Raw genomic sequence first — 17,272 nt, 5'->3', positions numbered from 1 at the left:
TGTATGTGTGTCTGGGTGTGTGTTGTGGATGTGTGTGGAATGTGTTATGGAGTAGGTGTGTTTGTAGTGTGTGTGTGATTGTGTGTTGTGAGGAGCATGTGTGGGAGTGTGTGTTGTGGTGTGTGTGGTGTGCTCTGATGTATATGTGTGATATGTGTTGTGTGCATGTGTAACTGTTTGTGTTGTGGTGAGTGTGTGTGTTGTGGTGTGTGTGAGTCAGTGTGTTGTGGGGGCCCACAATAGGTGCTCAGCAGGGCTGTCCTCCTTGTTGCACACCTGTATGTCTGGGGCAGGTGGATGGGTACCAGGGGCCTGGGAAAAAAGCAAAGGCTGTGTATATGTGGTGCCTACATGCATGTCATCCCCAAATGTCATGTGTGTCCACTGTATCCTGGTGTGTGTGTTGGGGGGTGGGGGGGAGTGTGAGAGGTGCCTTGTGTCCTGAGGTGGGCATCTGTCAGGAAAGGAAAGGATGAGGGTGTGTGAGACTGGATAGGAATCCTGGGTGGGAGACATCTTCCCTCACCTTCTGTTCCTCAGCCTCCTGAGATCTGCCTGCTGCCCATGAGCTTAATGGAGACCCTAAGGGAGGACCCCAGCCTCAGCCCACTCTCCCTTGCTCTGGCACCAGGCAAGTCCCTCCCCTCCCTCCAACCCTGTGCTGCAAATTTTCCAATGGAGACCCTAAGGGAGGACCCCAGCCTCAGCCCACTCTTCTTTGCTCTGGCACCAGGCAAGTCCCTCCCCTCCAGACCAACCCTGTGCTGCAAATTTTCCAAAGAAGAGGTGTTTGCCAGAGGCCTTGGGACCGGGCAGTACATGAGGGCAGAGGGGCTTTGGCCTCCGGACGAGGGCTGTATGATCTGAAAGACACATCCCCTGTACTTGATGGCCACTTAGTCACTGACTGGTCATTGCCTGGGGGCAGGGCCACACCAATGGCGGTGGGGGTGGGCCAGTAAACTGAAAGGAGGGGTCTAAATGAAATAGACACTCCAAGAGCCCAATTCCCCAAGAACTCAGAGAGGAAGGTGAGGGGGGCCTTCCATCTGTTCTCAAGGTAACTGTGTGGTCTAGATACTCTTGTGCCACAGCTAAGGCACACACACACACATCCTTGGTGGGGACACCTCCTCCACAGACAGGGGACAGTGGGTGATGGCTTTATCCTCCCTATTGTTGTTGCTAAGTGCCATCGAATCCATTCCGACCCATAGAGACCCTGTATAAGGTTTATAAGGAGCAGCTGGTGAACTTGAACCACCAACCTTGTGGTTCAAATGGGTTTTGTGGTCTAGCACATAAGCCCACAGCACCACACCAGGATTCCCTTATCTTCCTTAGGAGTCTGTCTTTCTCCCTGAAGCTGGTCCTCAGGGCCTGGGGACACGGAGGCTTGGGGGACACAGCAGGAACCCAGGAACCATTCCTGGTGCCCACTGTAGCCAGATGGCAAGGATGGAGCTGGGATGGAGGAGTTCAGGACCTGGGAAAGGACCCCAATGGTCCAGCCTTTAGGTCCAGCCCTCTGGCCTCTGAGTTACAGCTCTTACTCTCTGAAACTCTCCAGCTAAGTGTTTTACTTACTGTCCCTCTCCCTCCTTCCCTGTTCGTGCTGCGCTGTGAGTCCCAGAAAGACAAAGGCCTCATCTGTCTTGCTCCTGAGGGACCCTCGTTCCAGAGCTCTGGCGCAAAAACACAGCTTTGTTGAGTGAGTGAAGAGCAGTTGTGATCCACTTGGATGATAATGTAGTGAGGGTTTTGGAGCTCCAGGCCCCAAATTGGAGTCTTGGTATGGTGCAGGGGGCAAAAGCACTGGACTGCAAGGTCAGTTTGAACCACAAGGACTGTGGTTCAACTTCACCAGCTGCTTCTTGGAAACCCTATACAGGGTCGCTATGAATCAGGACTGACTCGAGGGCACTTGACAACAATAGCAATAGGCCCCAAACTGGTCCTTTTATAAACATGTCATCACAATGACACCTCAAATCCAGACCTGGCAGTAGGAATAGGAGGCCCCACTTAATTGAAGACGAGATGGAAGTTCGGAGAGGAGAGGTTAGGGGTGGACCAGAGACTGATCTCTTAGATGAGGAGTGATGGGGGTTTAGAGAGAAATCAGATGGGGAGACAATGTGAGAGCCACCCCCATGCCCCGAGTCAGCCTGCTCTGTGGATCAGTGGCTCTGAGCTTACGGAGGTACAGACAAAGTCCTTGTCACCTGGCAAGGGGAGTCCAGCCTGTCCGAGAGACAGTTCTCTACTGGACTGAGCCTCTCTGAAATGCTCACGGGGAAGCCCCAGGGAGCTGTAGTGAGGGGGTGACCCTGTGTGTGGCATCAGATGCTGTCTAACAGGTGTCTGAGGGGACAGGCTCCCGTGGGCTCACAGGCAGGGTGGAGGTGGGGAGGCACCTGAAATCACTGATGGAGCTTTTCTCTGCACACCTACAACCCCACTCTCCTCTCCCATGGATCCTTCTCTGAGCAGTCTTGCTGTGGAAGGAGAGGAGACCCCATCAACCAACCACACGCTGGACATACCTTCCCCCTTGCCCTGCCCAGGACTTCACAGGCTGCCCCAGGTGGGTCCCTGGAGGCCACGCTCACCTCTGTCACATGGTACGCCCACCACAACTCTCTTACTCATTTATTAAACAGGTGTTGGACGCATGTCAGACCTGGGGGGCCATGCAACCTAACCAGACATCTCCCTACTCTTGAAGACCCTGATCAAGCATGGAGACACCGCCAGGGGACGATGGCAGGCGCTTGGTAATGAGAGTTTCCTTCCCTCCAACTGTCCCCTGGGCACCTATGGGAGGACAAGACCTTCTGTAATACTTATGGATGTGTGTATAAGATTCCCACAACCGTGACCTTGGTTGCCCCCTTCCTCACCACTATGGGATTCAAGGTCTCCCAGGGTCTTCTTGCCTGTAAGACTTTCTGGCTTTATAAATCTGCCAATCAGACCTGTGAGTGAGTGGGCTGAATATGTCCCCTCAAAAGGCATGCCGAAATCCTAACTCCAGTACCTGAAAAGGTGGCCTTGTTTGGAAACAGGGTCTTTAAGATACTGCCATTGGACCTGAGGTGATACTGAATAGAGTAGGGTGGGTCCTTATAGAAGAGGAGAAGAGACACAGATGGGTGGAGGAAGGAGGTAGGAGGGGCAGGTGAAGGTGCATTTGGTAACTAAGGAGAACCTGGGGCTACCAGAAGAGGAGGGAGACAGAAAAGTCCTCCCCTAGAGACTTCAGAGACAACAGGGCCAGCGGACAGGTTGGTTGGGACTGTGGCTCCCAGAGCTGTGAGGTGATAAATTCCTGTCATTTAGAGCTAACCTCCTTTGTGGTACTTTGTTATGACAGTCACATAGCCCCTCATAAGAACAGTGGTCATTTTGGCCCCATTTCACAGAAAGCAGATGTGGTTTGCTCAAGGTAACAAAGCCACAAAGAGCCTTGGCAGTACTTGTGTTTGCGTCACCCGGTGCAGTAACTCATGGGGCCACCTCTCCGCAGCCTACATGCACCTCCTCCCACACCACACGAGGCAGAATCCTTGTTGTTGTTGCTCTTAAGTGCTGTCAAGTCGATTCCAACTCATAGCAACCCTGTAATGGGATTTCCAAGGAGTGGCTGGTGAGTTTGAACCTCTAACCTTGCGGTTAGCAGTCCAGTGCTTATCCTCTAGTGCCACATCAGGACTCCACAGAATCCTTAGTCATGTTTATTTTCTATTTTAATCTGTACTAATATGTGATAGGGGTCCTGGTGCCACGCTGTAGCTTAATGCACTGGACTGAAAGTTCGGTTTGAACCACAAGGTCAGCAGTTCAAGCTCACCAGCCACTCCTGGGAAACCCTATACAGGGTCACTATGGGTTGGAACTGACCCAACGGCACTCAACAACAACAACAAATATGTGATATAATTATAAATTGCTTAAATTTGATTTTTTTTAGATTTCGTGAATATAAACAACAAAATTTCTTTGTGGATCTTTCTCCATGAAATTACAAAATTATTAGTAACTGTGTGGAAGTTTTTTTCTCCTTCTTTTCCTTTAATTACTACTTTGTTCTCAAAAATGTTATTAAAAGAGGGAGAGGGGCTGTGTGCTGATGACCGGGGGGCTATACCCTTTGGTTGGTTGATGATGCATGGAGGGGATTGTAACCATAGCAATAAAATTATATACGATAGGATGAATGTAAAACTAATGTTCTCCCATGTAAACTATCACATAATTCACAATAAAACATTTAAAAAAAAAATCTTACCTGGAAAAGCAGGAACAACATAGACAGTGAGTCGCAGAGTGATGGCAAGAGAGAGAGAGAGAGAGAGAGAGAGAGAGCAGCTGAGAACTCTAGGCCCATGGACTGAGAAAGGCTGTGTGCCTGTGGGCAGCAATCTGTCTTGTAAAGTGTACATTTTGGACACTTAAATGAGTACAGATTTTCTGTTTTGTATGTGTGAATCAAAAAAAAAAAAAAAAGAAAAAGGAATAGAGGTAAATTCTGTACATGCAAGGGATTGTAATCGCAGTGAAACAAAATCTGTTTTATTGAATGTGAAACTGATCATTTGCCCTTCAAACTTTCACTCAATTCACATACACACACAAAAAAAAATCTTGGAATAAATAAATAAAAAGAAACTTCAAAAAAAAGTTATTAAATAGGTTCAACTATAGGGATATTTTTATAAGAAATAATAGATTTCTGCTGAAAGAAGAGCAAAAAGTTTATAGGAAGTCATTTTGATATCAACCCCTCTGATGTCCCCTGGTGCCACCCACACCTCCTTCAGCCCCCTAGGAGATTGAGCCTGGGATTCAAATCCAGGCTCAGTTCACCTTCTGTCTCTGTATCCCTCCCTCATTCCCACTTCACCTGTCCAAGACCCTGACTTCTCCTGGGGGTGAGAAGAAGAAAGAGCTCACCCAAACCTCTAAGGCCATCCCCACCCCCCTTACCTGTGATGATACAGGGGTTGAGTTTTGACCAGTGCTGCCTTGAGTTGTAACAAGGACACAGAATGAAACTGCCTGCGCCACTGAGCCTGCCCAGCCCAACCGGCTTTCTCCACCACAGGATCCAAACAGGAAGGGCTATTGGAACAGATAGGGAGACCTGGACCCAGAGAGGAGAAGGTGCACCCCAAGTCCCTCAGCTGAGCATTACCCTGTACAAAAAAACAGTAAATTAAAAAAAAGTACAATATCATTACTTTGGACTCGTAGTGTGGTGCTGTGGGATAAAGCACTGGACCGCAAGGTCGATTTGAATCACAAGGTCAGCAGTTCAAGTTCACCAGTCACTCCTTGGAAACCCTATGCAGGGTCGCTATGAATCGGAACTGACTCAACGGCACTTAACAGCAACAATCCTTACTACAAAAACAAGCAAGATCTTAGGCATAAGAGTTACTAAAATTCCCAAGGAATACAGAATTCCCATTTTCAACTTAAAAATATATATATATCCTAAAACAGTTCAGTTGGAGGCCCGGCTCTTATCTGGCCTGAGAGATTGGCCTGAGAGGCCTGGGGTACTGTCAATTCTCCAGGAGCCTTCTGCTGGCTGCACTGGCATGCAGAACCCTCGGCGGCGGCAGCTCAGGCCTCAGATGCGTGCCTCTCTTCTCCAGAATCATGGCATCAGGTACCTGGTGATCTGGGTGGAGCCGAACTGTCCATGTGGTTCCCAGTTCACGCACAGGCACACGCACACACTTCCCTCCTTCCTTCCCTTCTTTTTCTCCTTCCTCCCTTCCTCTCTTTAACAACAAGTCCCTGGCCTTCCTCCTCTCTAGCTAGCCTGCAGACACATTTTACACCATTTTATTGGAGTCTTGGTGTAGCATTGTAGGGTAAAACACTGGACTATTAACTGCAAGATAGGCTGTACAAACCCATCAGTCGCTCCTCAGAAATACTAACAGGGTTGCTATGAGTCGGAACTGACTTGACGGCACTTAACAGCAACAACTGTGTTTGAAGTTTTAAAGAATTAGTTGTTAAGTGCGGTCAAGTCAGTTTCAAATCATCGCTATCCTGTATAGTATAGGGGTTCCGAGGCTTTAAATCTTTATGGGAGTGGGAAGTTTCATCTTTCTTCCTCAGAGCGGCTGGTGGACTTGAACCACCTACCTTGTGGTTCACAGTCCAGAGCTTATCCTAGTTAATGCTTAGAAAGCAGGACATTTCACACAAAAATCTTTATGGGAGTGGAAAGTTTCATCTTTCTTCCTCAGAGCGGCTGGTGGACTTGAACCACCTACCTTGTGGTTCACAGTCCAGGGCTTATCCTAGTTAATGCTTAGAAAGCAGGACATTTCACACAAAAAGCATTTCTTTAAAAGAAGAGACAATCTGACTGTGCTGGGCTTATCTTCCCACATAGCAGCAATCAGTGGTGGCCATCCTGGAACAAATTTAACACAGACCCCACTACTCCCTATTACCTCATACTGCGTGGATGACAGACACTGGTATAAGAACCTTGAGTTTGAATCCTGCTTCTACCACTTACCTTGAGCAAGTTACTTGTTTTCTCCTATAGCACATGGGGGTAAGGATACTATAATTGGTTGGTTGTTCAAGCACACCCAGAGATACCTTGGAAGACAGGTGTGATGATCTCTTCTTGCAAACCTGATGGGACACAATCCTGCTTTGTACACTTGAGGTTGTTGTCAGAAGTTGGAACTGACTCATCAGGTGCTAACAACAACAAATGTGTGTTGAGTGAAGAAGTGGCTGAATCTGCAAGAACAATTTCTCCTTTTTCTGAGAACCATCCTTGACCAACCATTTCTGGTACTAGCTGCGTGCTGCCTCAGCCTCTCTTGCTAAGCCCTAGACTACATCCTACCTTCTTGCCCCAAGTGCCAGGCACTCGGGCCTAAAGGTCCTTGTCTGAGTCTTCCATAGCTGCCCTGTCCCATATAAGGCAAGAACACTTTGCAGGGACTCTTTGACAAGGCAAACCCAGCCAGTTCTCTGTGACTAGTCCAGGACCAGGCCAGGTGTGAAGTGCAAGGAAAGTTCTACACCTTCCACCCGCTCCTCCCTCCCCTCTGCGTCCTGCCTTCCTGGAATCATAGCTTCCTGCCTTGCTTTTGTATTGCCGTCCTCAGCTCTGTGATGTCACACCTTGGTGGTGGAAAATGTCTCAGAGCCAGCCAGCCAAGGGGATGTCCCAGAGCTGTCATAGGGCTTAGTGGCTGGTGCTAAGCTCAAGCTTAACCAACACTCCCTCTCCCATCACTACATAAGCTAGGAGGTAGCAGGATGCAGGGCTGAGAGCCCAGGATCCCAGTGAGCTTGGGACAATTGTTGTCCTCTGTAGGTCTCAATCTGTGAAACAGGACTCAGAACCCCTGTCTCTCCCTGTGACAGGGCTGCTGGAAGCTCACAGCTGATAAGCTGTGAAGAGCTGTACCTGTATGAATATGAATCACCAACTGCCTGATTTTAAATTGTAGCTCCTTGCTCTTGGGCCACTTACCCTTCTCAGGAAGTGTGCCTCCCTTGTGACAGGCTCATAAGGAGAAGATGAGTGAATAGTGCTTAGGACAGAGCCAGACACATGCTAAGGAAATAAATGCAGATTGAAGAGACAGATCCCTTCACTTCATTTTACAGCTGAGAAGACTGGGGCACCAAGGAGGCCCGGGGTCAGGAATGGGAGGACACAATGGCTGTAGCTCTGGGCTAGGCTGATGGCAGTGAAATGACCTGATTTATGAGGCAAAAGTAGGTCTCCATGTCACACTGCCTGGAAGCTCATCACCATCAACTGCACCTTTGGGAGAAATATACTGCATTCTGCTTCTATAAGAAGCATGGTGGTTCTGTAAGATAAGTACTGGACTGCTAATCACAGAAAGACAATTTGAGCCCACCAGCCAGTCTTCAGGAGAAAGATGAGGTTTTCTGCTCCTGAGAAGATTTACAGCCTCGGAAACCCTATATAGGGTCACTATGAGTGGGAACCAGCTCTATAGCCGCTACCAAAAACTGCTTCTGTAATGATTTCCAGAAATACTACGGGACACTTCTCTATCATGCAGGGTCACTATGAGTCAGAACCGACTCCTCGGTAGTGAGTTTGGTTTTTGGTTTTTGGTTTTGATATCTACAGAATCTAGCACAGGGTCTGGAGATACAAAAGGTCAGCACAGACTACGATTGTTGTTGTAATTAAGTGCTGTCGAGTTGGTTCCAACTCGAAGCGACCTGCATAGAGTTTCCGAGGAGCGGCTGGTGGTTTTGAACTGTGACCTTGTGGTTAGCAGTCCAGGGCTTTTTTTTTTTTTTTTTACAGCACAACACGGGGGCCCTAGAAGGACAATAGAAAGGATGTCAACAACCCAGCTTGGAATAAATCCAAGGGCCTTCCTGAGTGGTGATGTGCATGTGGACTCCTGGCTGATGGTTCAGGGCCTGGGGGTGGATTGTGATAGATTAGTGGGTGGCAAACCCAGGAGCCCATGATAATCCCTGCCACTGACTCCTCCACCTCTAGCCTCCAGCTCTTGAAATGAAATAACATAGTCCTGGCCACAAGCCACATTCCGTGTGGCGTCTGGAACCACACATCTCAAGACTAGCATAACACTTAGTAACAATGCAATCTGACTGTCCCATTCATAGATGGGATGACTGAGACCCAAGAGCACCTGAGACCTTTTGAGGTCCCCCAAGCCATGATTATCACATTTAGGAGTTCTGCTGTTACCCCCTCAAGTGGCAAGGGGTCGCTGGAAGTTTAAGGGAGTGTAGCCAGATGTGACCCTTACCAAGAGCACCCTTAGGGCTCAGAGGAAGAAGGACTGGGAAGATGAGTGGGTGGGGGCATGGATAGATCTAGAAGGAGGTTGAGCAGAGATTGTGGGAGGCTCTGGTGGTGACCTGGTATGTGGCACAGGGGTGGGATGAGAACCAGAAACCTGGGGAGCAGCCAGTGGGAGGAGGAGGAATGGGGTGAAGGGGCTCAGTTAAGGAGGCACGGGTTGGAGGTAATGACAAGCCAGCAGCAGTATCCTCAGCCATTTCTCCTGACCAGTTTCCCCACACTGACCTGCAGAAGCTAACCAAAGGACTTTTCTCTTCCTCCTGCAAACACAGGCATGGAATGTGGACTGTTTTTCTTTTTTGAATTGACTGCCAGGAAGCTCAAAATGGAATTTTGCTTGTTTTTCTCCATTTGGACTATTGTTTCCCATGCTGCCTTGCACATGCAAAAGACCAAAAGCTCTGAAGCCAGAGGGATCTGAGTTTGAATTCTGGCTGTACTTACTAACCATTAGCTGCATTTCTTCACTTCTCAGAGTCTCCGTTTTCTTATCTGCATAGTAGGGTCATAATGGTAGGTGACAAAAGATGGGAAGTGTCTGGCACAATGTTTGGAACATAAACATTAGTTTCTAATGTGCTTCAACTAAAAAGAGGAAACTCCCAAGGAGACGGATTGGCACAGTGGCAGCCACGATGGACTCAAGCATATCAATGATTGTGAGGATGATGCGGGACGAGGCAGTGTTTCGTTCTGTTGTGTACAGGGTCTCTATGATTCAGAACTGACTCAATGGCATCTAACAACAACAATGGGCTTCTTGATCTTTTCTGAAGTTAATGCTATTTATTATCTGTGATGAGGAGAGCAGGGGTAGGTGATTGGTCCAAATCCTGGATGAGTTTCATCGTAATTTCCTTGGGAACTGTTGACACTGGAGTTGTTTGGAGTGGGAATTGGAAGAAAGCAGAGATACCTGCAGACTGAGGAGGCAAAGGAACAAATCCAGTTCAACAAAGAGGCAACCTGAGAGGCCAGAAGGCTCTCCCACCTCTCTTCCCTTTCTCTTATCCCCAGATCTGCCTGGTTGCCTCCTGTTTCCCCTGAGGCACCTGACGGCTCTTGGGGCCTGGCTCCTAGCAGCCTGGTTCCCAGTTGCTGCTGCTCTGCTTCCTGAAATCTGAGCTACATAGACCCTGTCTCTTCTTCCACCCCTGCCAGCTGTTCCCTCCTTGTCCAGAACCTGGAGTCTGAATTCTCATCCACATAGGACTATCTCTTAGAGTTCTCTGCTCTGTCTCCACCTGGTGTAAGTCTGGACTCCCTGAATTTGCTGGCTCTGTTTCTCCTGCCTGGATGATGGGAGTTGGAAATAAGAAAAGCTCCTTGTGTGGAAAGGTACTCTGATTCAGGGACCAGATCTAATCAATCGGGGGCCACCTATGGCATGGCACTGCAGAGTCTAAATAAAGGTGTACCCAGGTGAAACAGGAAGAAACGCCGTGGTCAATTAGCAGTGACTGCAATGCATGGGCACAATTGATTATAATGCCAGCACTTGTCATTCCTGTTTTGGTCCAACTTTTCGAAGTCAAAGGCACCTTTTTTTAAAATTCTGTATTTCCGTCATTGATGGTAATATTTTCCCAAGCTGGAACTCATGAGGCATCACTATAAGACGATGCTAGATGGTATTTGGACATGGAATGAAACAAATTTGACTCCTTTAGAGTTATGGTTTTAGAGGAGAATATTGAAAGTTCCATGGGCTGTCAAAAGAGCCAATAGATCCGTTTTGGAAGAAGTGCAGTCAGAGTGCTCCTTGGAGGCCAAGATGGCCAAACTTCGTCTCTCATACTTCGGACATATTGTCAGGAGGGACCAGTCAGTCACTGGAAAAGGATATCATGTTTGGTAAGGTGGAGGGTCAGAGAAAAAGAGGAAGACCCCCACCCCCAATGAGATGGATTGGCCAAGTGGCAGCATCGATGGACTCAAACGTGGCAACAGCAGTGAGGTTGGCCCAGGATCGGGCAGTGTTTCGTTCTGCTGTGCATAAGGTCACTATGGGTCGGTACCGAGTCGATGGCACCTAACAACAACAACAAACGGGAAGGATCGTCCTTTCCAACCCTTCTGCTTTCTTTCAGGAGAAAAGTGCCCCTCTTAGTTCTCCTGTATCTTCAACAATGCTTGTGAATTTCTCATTTAAACTAGACAGAGGTCTCAGCAGGCAATGAATTTCCAAAACAAAGCAAAATGTTTGATTATGAATTGGGTGAAGGTTTTAAAAAGCAGACCAGTTTCCATTCAAAAATCCTTGCACTTTTTGTTTCATGTCATTGACTGCAATCACCACAATGCAACATCACACCTCCCACTTCCTCCCTGTGTTTCCTGTTTCCATTTCTCCTTCTTTCCTACCCCTTCTGAACTTTGTTCCTGGGAAAATACTGCCCTTTTGATCTTCAATGGTTGGTTATTCTAAGATGTGTGTATCTCCTTAGTGTAATGGCTCCCCCAGTAGATCTATTGTCTGGCTGCAAACTGAGCTCTGGAGTGAGTTCATTCCAGACCTGAAGGGTGATGAAGGGTCCCAGTCTCTGGGAGACCTGTTACAAGTGGTGGTGGTGGTGGTGGTGTACGGTGGAGTCGGTTCTGACCCATAGCAACCCTGCATAGGGCTTCTGAGGCTGTAGATCTTTATGGGAGCAGAAAGCCTCATCTTTCTTCTGCGGAACTGCTGGTAGTTTCGAACTGCTGACTGTGAGGTTAGCAGCCTGACTCGTAATCACTACGCTACTATCACAAGTAATGTATTTTAAAGCCATTTCATTGTGTTTATTTTTCACTGTTGCCTTTTATTTATAACGCATCTTGGTTTTTCGGTGTACAGACATAAAGATTTTTCTTTCAATGTATTTAAACAAAAAATGAATTTACAGAAAAACATTAAGCAAATAATAACAAAGGTGGTACATACAGATTGTTAAAAGGGCACAACACAAGTGGCCAAGGCTAGAGAAGTTTAACCCTTTCAACAATTCGTCGAGCAATCAAGTACTGTTCCCATTTTGGGGACAAGGAAACTGGCCCAAGAGTTCAACAGTTTGCCTCTGACTCATAACAGAGCTACGAGTGTGGAGCTCGGGTCTGGCGGAAGGTGGGAATGAGGTTGTCTGTTAATTTTGCTCTTCTGGTGGTAAGGATTCAAGACTCAGACAAGAAGCGAACTGTGTTTGGGACCTAAAGGAAACTCATGGTCATCAGAGCCCTAGGCAGCAAGGAGTTCAGTGTCAAGGTCCCGGGCCATGCTTGTGTGAGGCCAGCTTTGTCTGGGGCACCTATTCCCACCTGTACCTGCTACCACCTGTGCTCAAATGCTTGACACTGTGAGACAGTCTGACCAGCTCAGACCTGACCTGCTTGGCTGAATAGTGCTTCTGTGTCAAGCCACCTCATAGGCTGTTGGTCAGCCAATGGAGGGACTTATGTCTAATCAGCTGACAGTGGGCAGAGTCCACAAGTACCGGCACTAAGCTTTGAGACTTACAGTCAAGGAGGAAATTTGTGGGAGATATCAAGGTGTCATTAGTGGCTGGGGCAGGGGGAAAGAAGAGAAAGAGGGTGATCACTGAGAAAAGAAGGTTTGAGGTGCTAGGAGGTGCTCTTGTGGGTGGGGGGTATCCCTGAATAAGGACAGCCAGGGCATAGGGAAACCAGGCAAGATGGTCCCACATGGCTTATCCAGGCATACAATCGGTTACCAAGTGTCTCATCCTAGTGCACAACTGACTACCACGTATCTGTGAGGACATTATACCGTCCTGTCGTGAGTGTCGCTGTGATGCTGGAAGCTACCCCACCAGCATTTCGAATCCCAGCAGAGCCACCCAGGTCCCAACAGAGCTTCCAGAGGAAGACAGACGAGGGAGAAAGAAAGGGCTGGTGATCTACTTCTGAAAAATCAGCCACTGAGAACCCTATGGAGCACAAGAGCATGTTGGGGCGTCATCAGGACCAATAGCTAGATACCGTGTTTGGTAAAGGACATCATGTTTGGACATTGTGTTTGGAGGACCAGAAAAAGCCAGGGAAACCCTTGATGCCATGGATTGGCACAATAACCAAGGCAATGGGTCCAAACACACCAAGAATTATAAAGACGGTGCAAGACAATATGACAATTCCTTTAGTTGCACATGAGCTGGAGCTTACGTGACAACAGCTAACAAAAGCAACATACAATTAAATGGTCAGCATTGTGTCTGGTGTGATAAAGATTAGCTCCTGCCCTCACGGAGCTACCAGTGAAGTGGCCAGACGTGCAGTTCCTGGGCTGCTGAGGAGACTCCTCTGGGGGAGTGAGTGGGTGGCCCCAGAATATCAGAACACAGCACTGTGGTGTGGCTGTAGAGAGGGGACTGGGGGGTTTCTACTGCATGTGTAGCTCAGGTCTCCTGGTGAATTCTTCCCACCAGCATTCCTCATGAGTCTGGAACCAAATGAGAAGGTCCTGTCCGTGCCAGTCACCACTTTGTTGTTAGATCTGGATTCACATTTGGGCCACAGCATTCGAGGTGTCATAGCTGAGTGTCCCCATTCTGTGTCTGTCAGTGTGTCATACTGTGATGGCTTGCATGCTACTATGATGCTGGAAGTGATGCCACCAGTATTTCAGACACCAGCAAGGTCATTCATGGTGAGCAGGATTCCCTGAAGTTTCCAAATGAGGACAGTCTAAGAAGAAAGGTCTACTTCTGAAAATCAGACCAATGCAAACCCTCTGGATCACCACAGAATACTGACACTGATACAGAGCTACAAATGAAGCCCCCTAAGATGGAAGGCAGTCCGGGGATCATGAAGACGGTGCAGGGCCAAGGAACATTTCCTTCTGTTTCACACATATATCAGATCACTGTGAGTGGGAACTCAGTAGCAAGTCACAACCGCCAGGTGTGCCGAGGCAACCAGAAAACTCAAGGGGAAATGACAGGACCACTTTGTCCAATTGCCCTGTGGCCCTCCCTGAGAACTTCTCCTTCCAGGGCTGTGTCTGGAGGCCTCTGAACATTAAGAAAAACAGTGTTTCCTCCAGGGGAAGCAGACTGACCCTTGAAGAACAGGAGAAGTCTGTCATATAAATGATGAAGGGCAAGGCAAAATCCTCTCAGTTGGGCCCTTCTGAGGTTCCAGGAGACGTGTCCCAATACGATGTGGAGGGGCAAGCCAGGAGAGGAGTGTGGATCTGATGCTGAAGGCAGTGGGCAGCCATGCTGGGAGTTAAGGAAGGAGCGTGGCCAGAGTTGCATTTGGGCAGACTGCCCTGTGGTTACGAGGAGACAAGACTGGGGCACGAAGCCAGTAAGGAGGCCCATGAGGATCCCTGGAGAGCCGTGATGATTAATGTCAGCATGCAGCTATAGGGCTGGAGAGGACAGATACTTCAATGTCAAAGTCCACAGGACTCCATGACTGAGGAGGAGGTGGACAGTCAAAATGGACCCCTCTTACTTCCTGGTTTGGGAGGTGGGGTACCAGGGAGCAGCAGTTGTGGTTTGGAAGAGGACAGACTGAGGGTGTGAGGCCGGGTGGGGGGGTCACCTATGACAAGTGAGCTGGGTCCTGGTCTTGGAGCTCTTGGAGGGACAGGTAGACATCAGTGTTCTGGGTCAGGCTGGAGGTGAGGGCCTTGGCCTGCCCCTGCCCAGGAAAGGTGTCCCAGGGGCAGCCATCCCCTTCTTCAGAACCAGGGACTGGGACTTGCTCGCCACCTTCTCCTGGTGCCAACTCCTTAACAGACACTAGGCTGGGGGATCCTGGGGCAGGGGAGCCCACAGGTCTAGAGGCAGACTCTCCACAAACATCTCCCTGAAGGCAGAAGTGCTGTCTCTCCTCCCTGGTTCCACTGCCCCCCTGTGCAGTGTTTGGGGGACCCGGGCCCCCAAGGAGACCAGGGGAGAAGAGCAGCAGGTCTTCCCCTGGGGGGAAGGTGCAGTAGGCATCATCTTCCCCGGGCTGAGGTGGCAGGGCTAGCTGGGGAGACCCCGCAGGAGCCCCGGATCTGCCCTCGTCAGGTTCTGCAGTGCAGGGGTCGTAAGTGAAGTACACCTGGCAGGCCTCGATCTCCAGGGCGTCGGGGAGGTGGAAGAAGAAGTAACCCTGGTTGGTGAAGCAGCTGGTGTGTGAATGGCTGCTGGGAGAAGGCATGGGCACTTTGTCCTGTGGACACAGGAGCAGCTGTGTGGTCTTGGCGTCCCTGTCCATCACCTCCAGCGGAGAGATCTCGGGTGCAGTGCCATGGGGACTGAAGGAGGCTGAGGGGAAGGGCGAGGAGAGCCACTTCTGCTGAAAGAAGAGGGGTGGTAAGCTCCGCCCTTCCATCCCTGCACCAGCTACCCCCTCACCCACCTCCCTCTGGACTTTCAGCACATGTAAAACGTCTGAACCACGGCCCCAGCACACGCTTTCCAGGCCCACAGTAGGTGCCCAGGGGAATGAGTGACTACTGAGATCCTACAGTGTGTCTGTGGTGGCACAAAAGGTTAAGCACTTGACTGCTAGAAGAAAGACTGGTGGTTTGAACTCATCCAGAGGTGCCTCAGAAGACAAGCCTGGTGATATGTTTCTAGAAGGTCACAGCCTTAAAAGCCCTAGTTCTACTGTGCACAGAGGGGTCGCCATACTTCAGAATCAACTTCACAGCGACCACGACAGTAACAGCAAACCTAGCTCTGTTGTAGGTGCCGGGGACACAGCACAGAGAAGAGTCCTGCGTGTGTGGACTAATGGACAGAGCAACAAGACCTCTAGGTACCTTGTTCAGATCCTCACTGCACAGATGCCCAGAGAGGGACGTGCCCTGGTCCCAACCACACAGCAGCCAGTGATACAACGTTACCTTCCGCTCTGCTGCAGGGGAAATGCTGGGAGTAGTCCCTGTGTTTGCATCTCCTCCCCAGCCTCAGTCTCCCACACTGCCTTCACAGAGAGGGGGAAGCACCCATTGGGGCACTTGGGGTCCATAGAGCCCTGACCAGGAGTGGAGAGACCCATGCCCAGATCCTGCTCTGGTACTCCCTAGCTGTGTGACTCTGGGAGGGTCACTGCACTTCTCTGAGCCTCAGTGACCACAATAGTTAGCCACCCATTTCTTGACTCCTCCCATTGTCAGCCATCAAGACATCAAGTGAGGAAGGAGAAACCCCTGGCACAGGGTCAAACACAAATGACATGGCAGAGGAGAGGGGCAGTAGACCCCTCAGAGTGCTGGGGAGGGGTGAATTAGAATCTAGACAGACAGTCCTGTGTCCTGGGAGCCTCATTAGATGCACAATGGTCCGTGAGTCAGGGACCAGCCCAGTGCCCTGTGCAGGGCCTGAAGGTCTCCCTCCCCAGGGTGAGTTCCTGGGGCCGAGCTGCTATTACAGACACATACATGTGTATGCATACAAGGGCACGGGCATGGACACATATGCCACTCAATGACATACTTCCAGCTCTTAAACTATCCCCAGAAACCAGGGTTTTGTGTTACGGGAAATGGGTAGAGAACAGGAAGAGGGAAAAAGTGGGGTGATTGTCAAAACACCAGCAGGACCAGGAACAGAGAGTCCAGGTCTGTGCACACTGCAGGTCAGACCTGCGCCCACGCTGTCCTGCCTCAGCAGCAGACAGGGTGGGCAAGGAGAAACTTGTTCTATTTGGCTCACCCTCAGACATGCTTTCGGGACTCCTACCCCCCTAGGCATCCCCAGGGCCTCTTCAGGATATCCCCTTCTGCAGAGATGAACTCATGGGAAGAAATACCCCATGCAGGATTCTCAGGAAAGACACCTTTCCATCCCAGTATGCCCCAGGTCCATGGAATCAGGACTTCAAGCTGTATCTAGTTTCACCTCCAGCCAATTCTAATGTTAAGACTCCCCTTTTGCAATGTTTTTGACCCATAGTCAGCCAAGGCTTGCTTGAATGCCTCTATTGATGGGGAGTTCATTACCTCCAAGAATGAGAGCAGCATGAGAATGACAGGGGCAAAAGCCCCGGGGGTTTGGGCAGCAGCCGGGGAAGTACAAACCCCACAAGTGGGTCCACACAGACAAAGTGGACTCAGTAAGTCCTGCTTAGCCAACAAACCAGCTACCTATATATTATTGTGTTATGTGCCGTGGAGTCAGTTCCAACTCATAGCAACCCTGTACAGGGTTTCCGAGGCTATAAATCTTTATGGGAGCAGAAAGACTCATCTTTCTCCCGCGGAACATTTGGTAGTTTCGAACTTCTGACCTCAAGGTTCTCAGCCTGATTCATAACCACTAAGCTGCCAGAGCTCCTGCAAGGTCTGTGGTTCAAGCTCACCAGCTGCTCCTCGGAAACCTTATGCAGGGTCACTATGGGTTGGCACTGACTCGATGGCACTTCAGAACAGAAGAATATATATATATATGAATATAA

The 17,272-nt window shown here is 49.5% G+C and overlaps 1 protein-coding gene across 1 annotated transcript in view; it reads right to left on the bottom strand.

The window, feature by feature from the left end:
* Positions 1 to 14,422: 14,422 nt before the first annotated feature.
* The window catches only part of IL2RB (interleukin 2 receptor, beta), a 12,721-nt gene continuing 9,871 nt past the window's right edge, over positions 14,423 to 17,272 (bottom strand). The window contains exon 9 of the mRNA XM_006865278.1: positions 14,423 to 15,163. Coding sequence (XP_006865340.1) covers positions 14,423 to 15,163 — 741 coding nt within the window. The remainder of the gene's footprint in view (positions 15,164 to 17,272) is intronic.

This window comes from Chrysochloris asiatica, unplaced genomic scaffold (genome assembly GCF_000296735.1).
Source record: "Chrysochloris asiatica unplaced genomic scaffold, ChrAsi1.0 scaffold00076, whole genome shotgun sequence".
Lineage (NCBI taxonomy): Eukaryota > Metazoa > Chordata > Mammalia > Afrosoricida > Chrysochloridae > Chrysochloris > Chrysochloris asiatica.
This window is presented reverse-complemented; position numbering and strand designations above follow the sequence as displayed.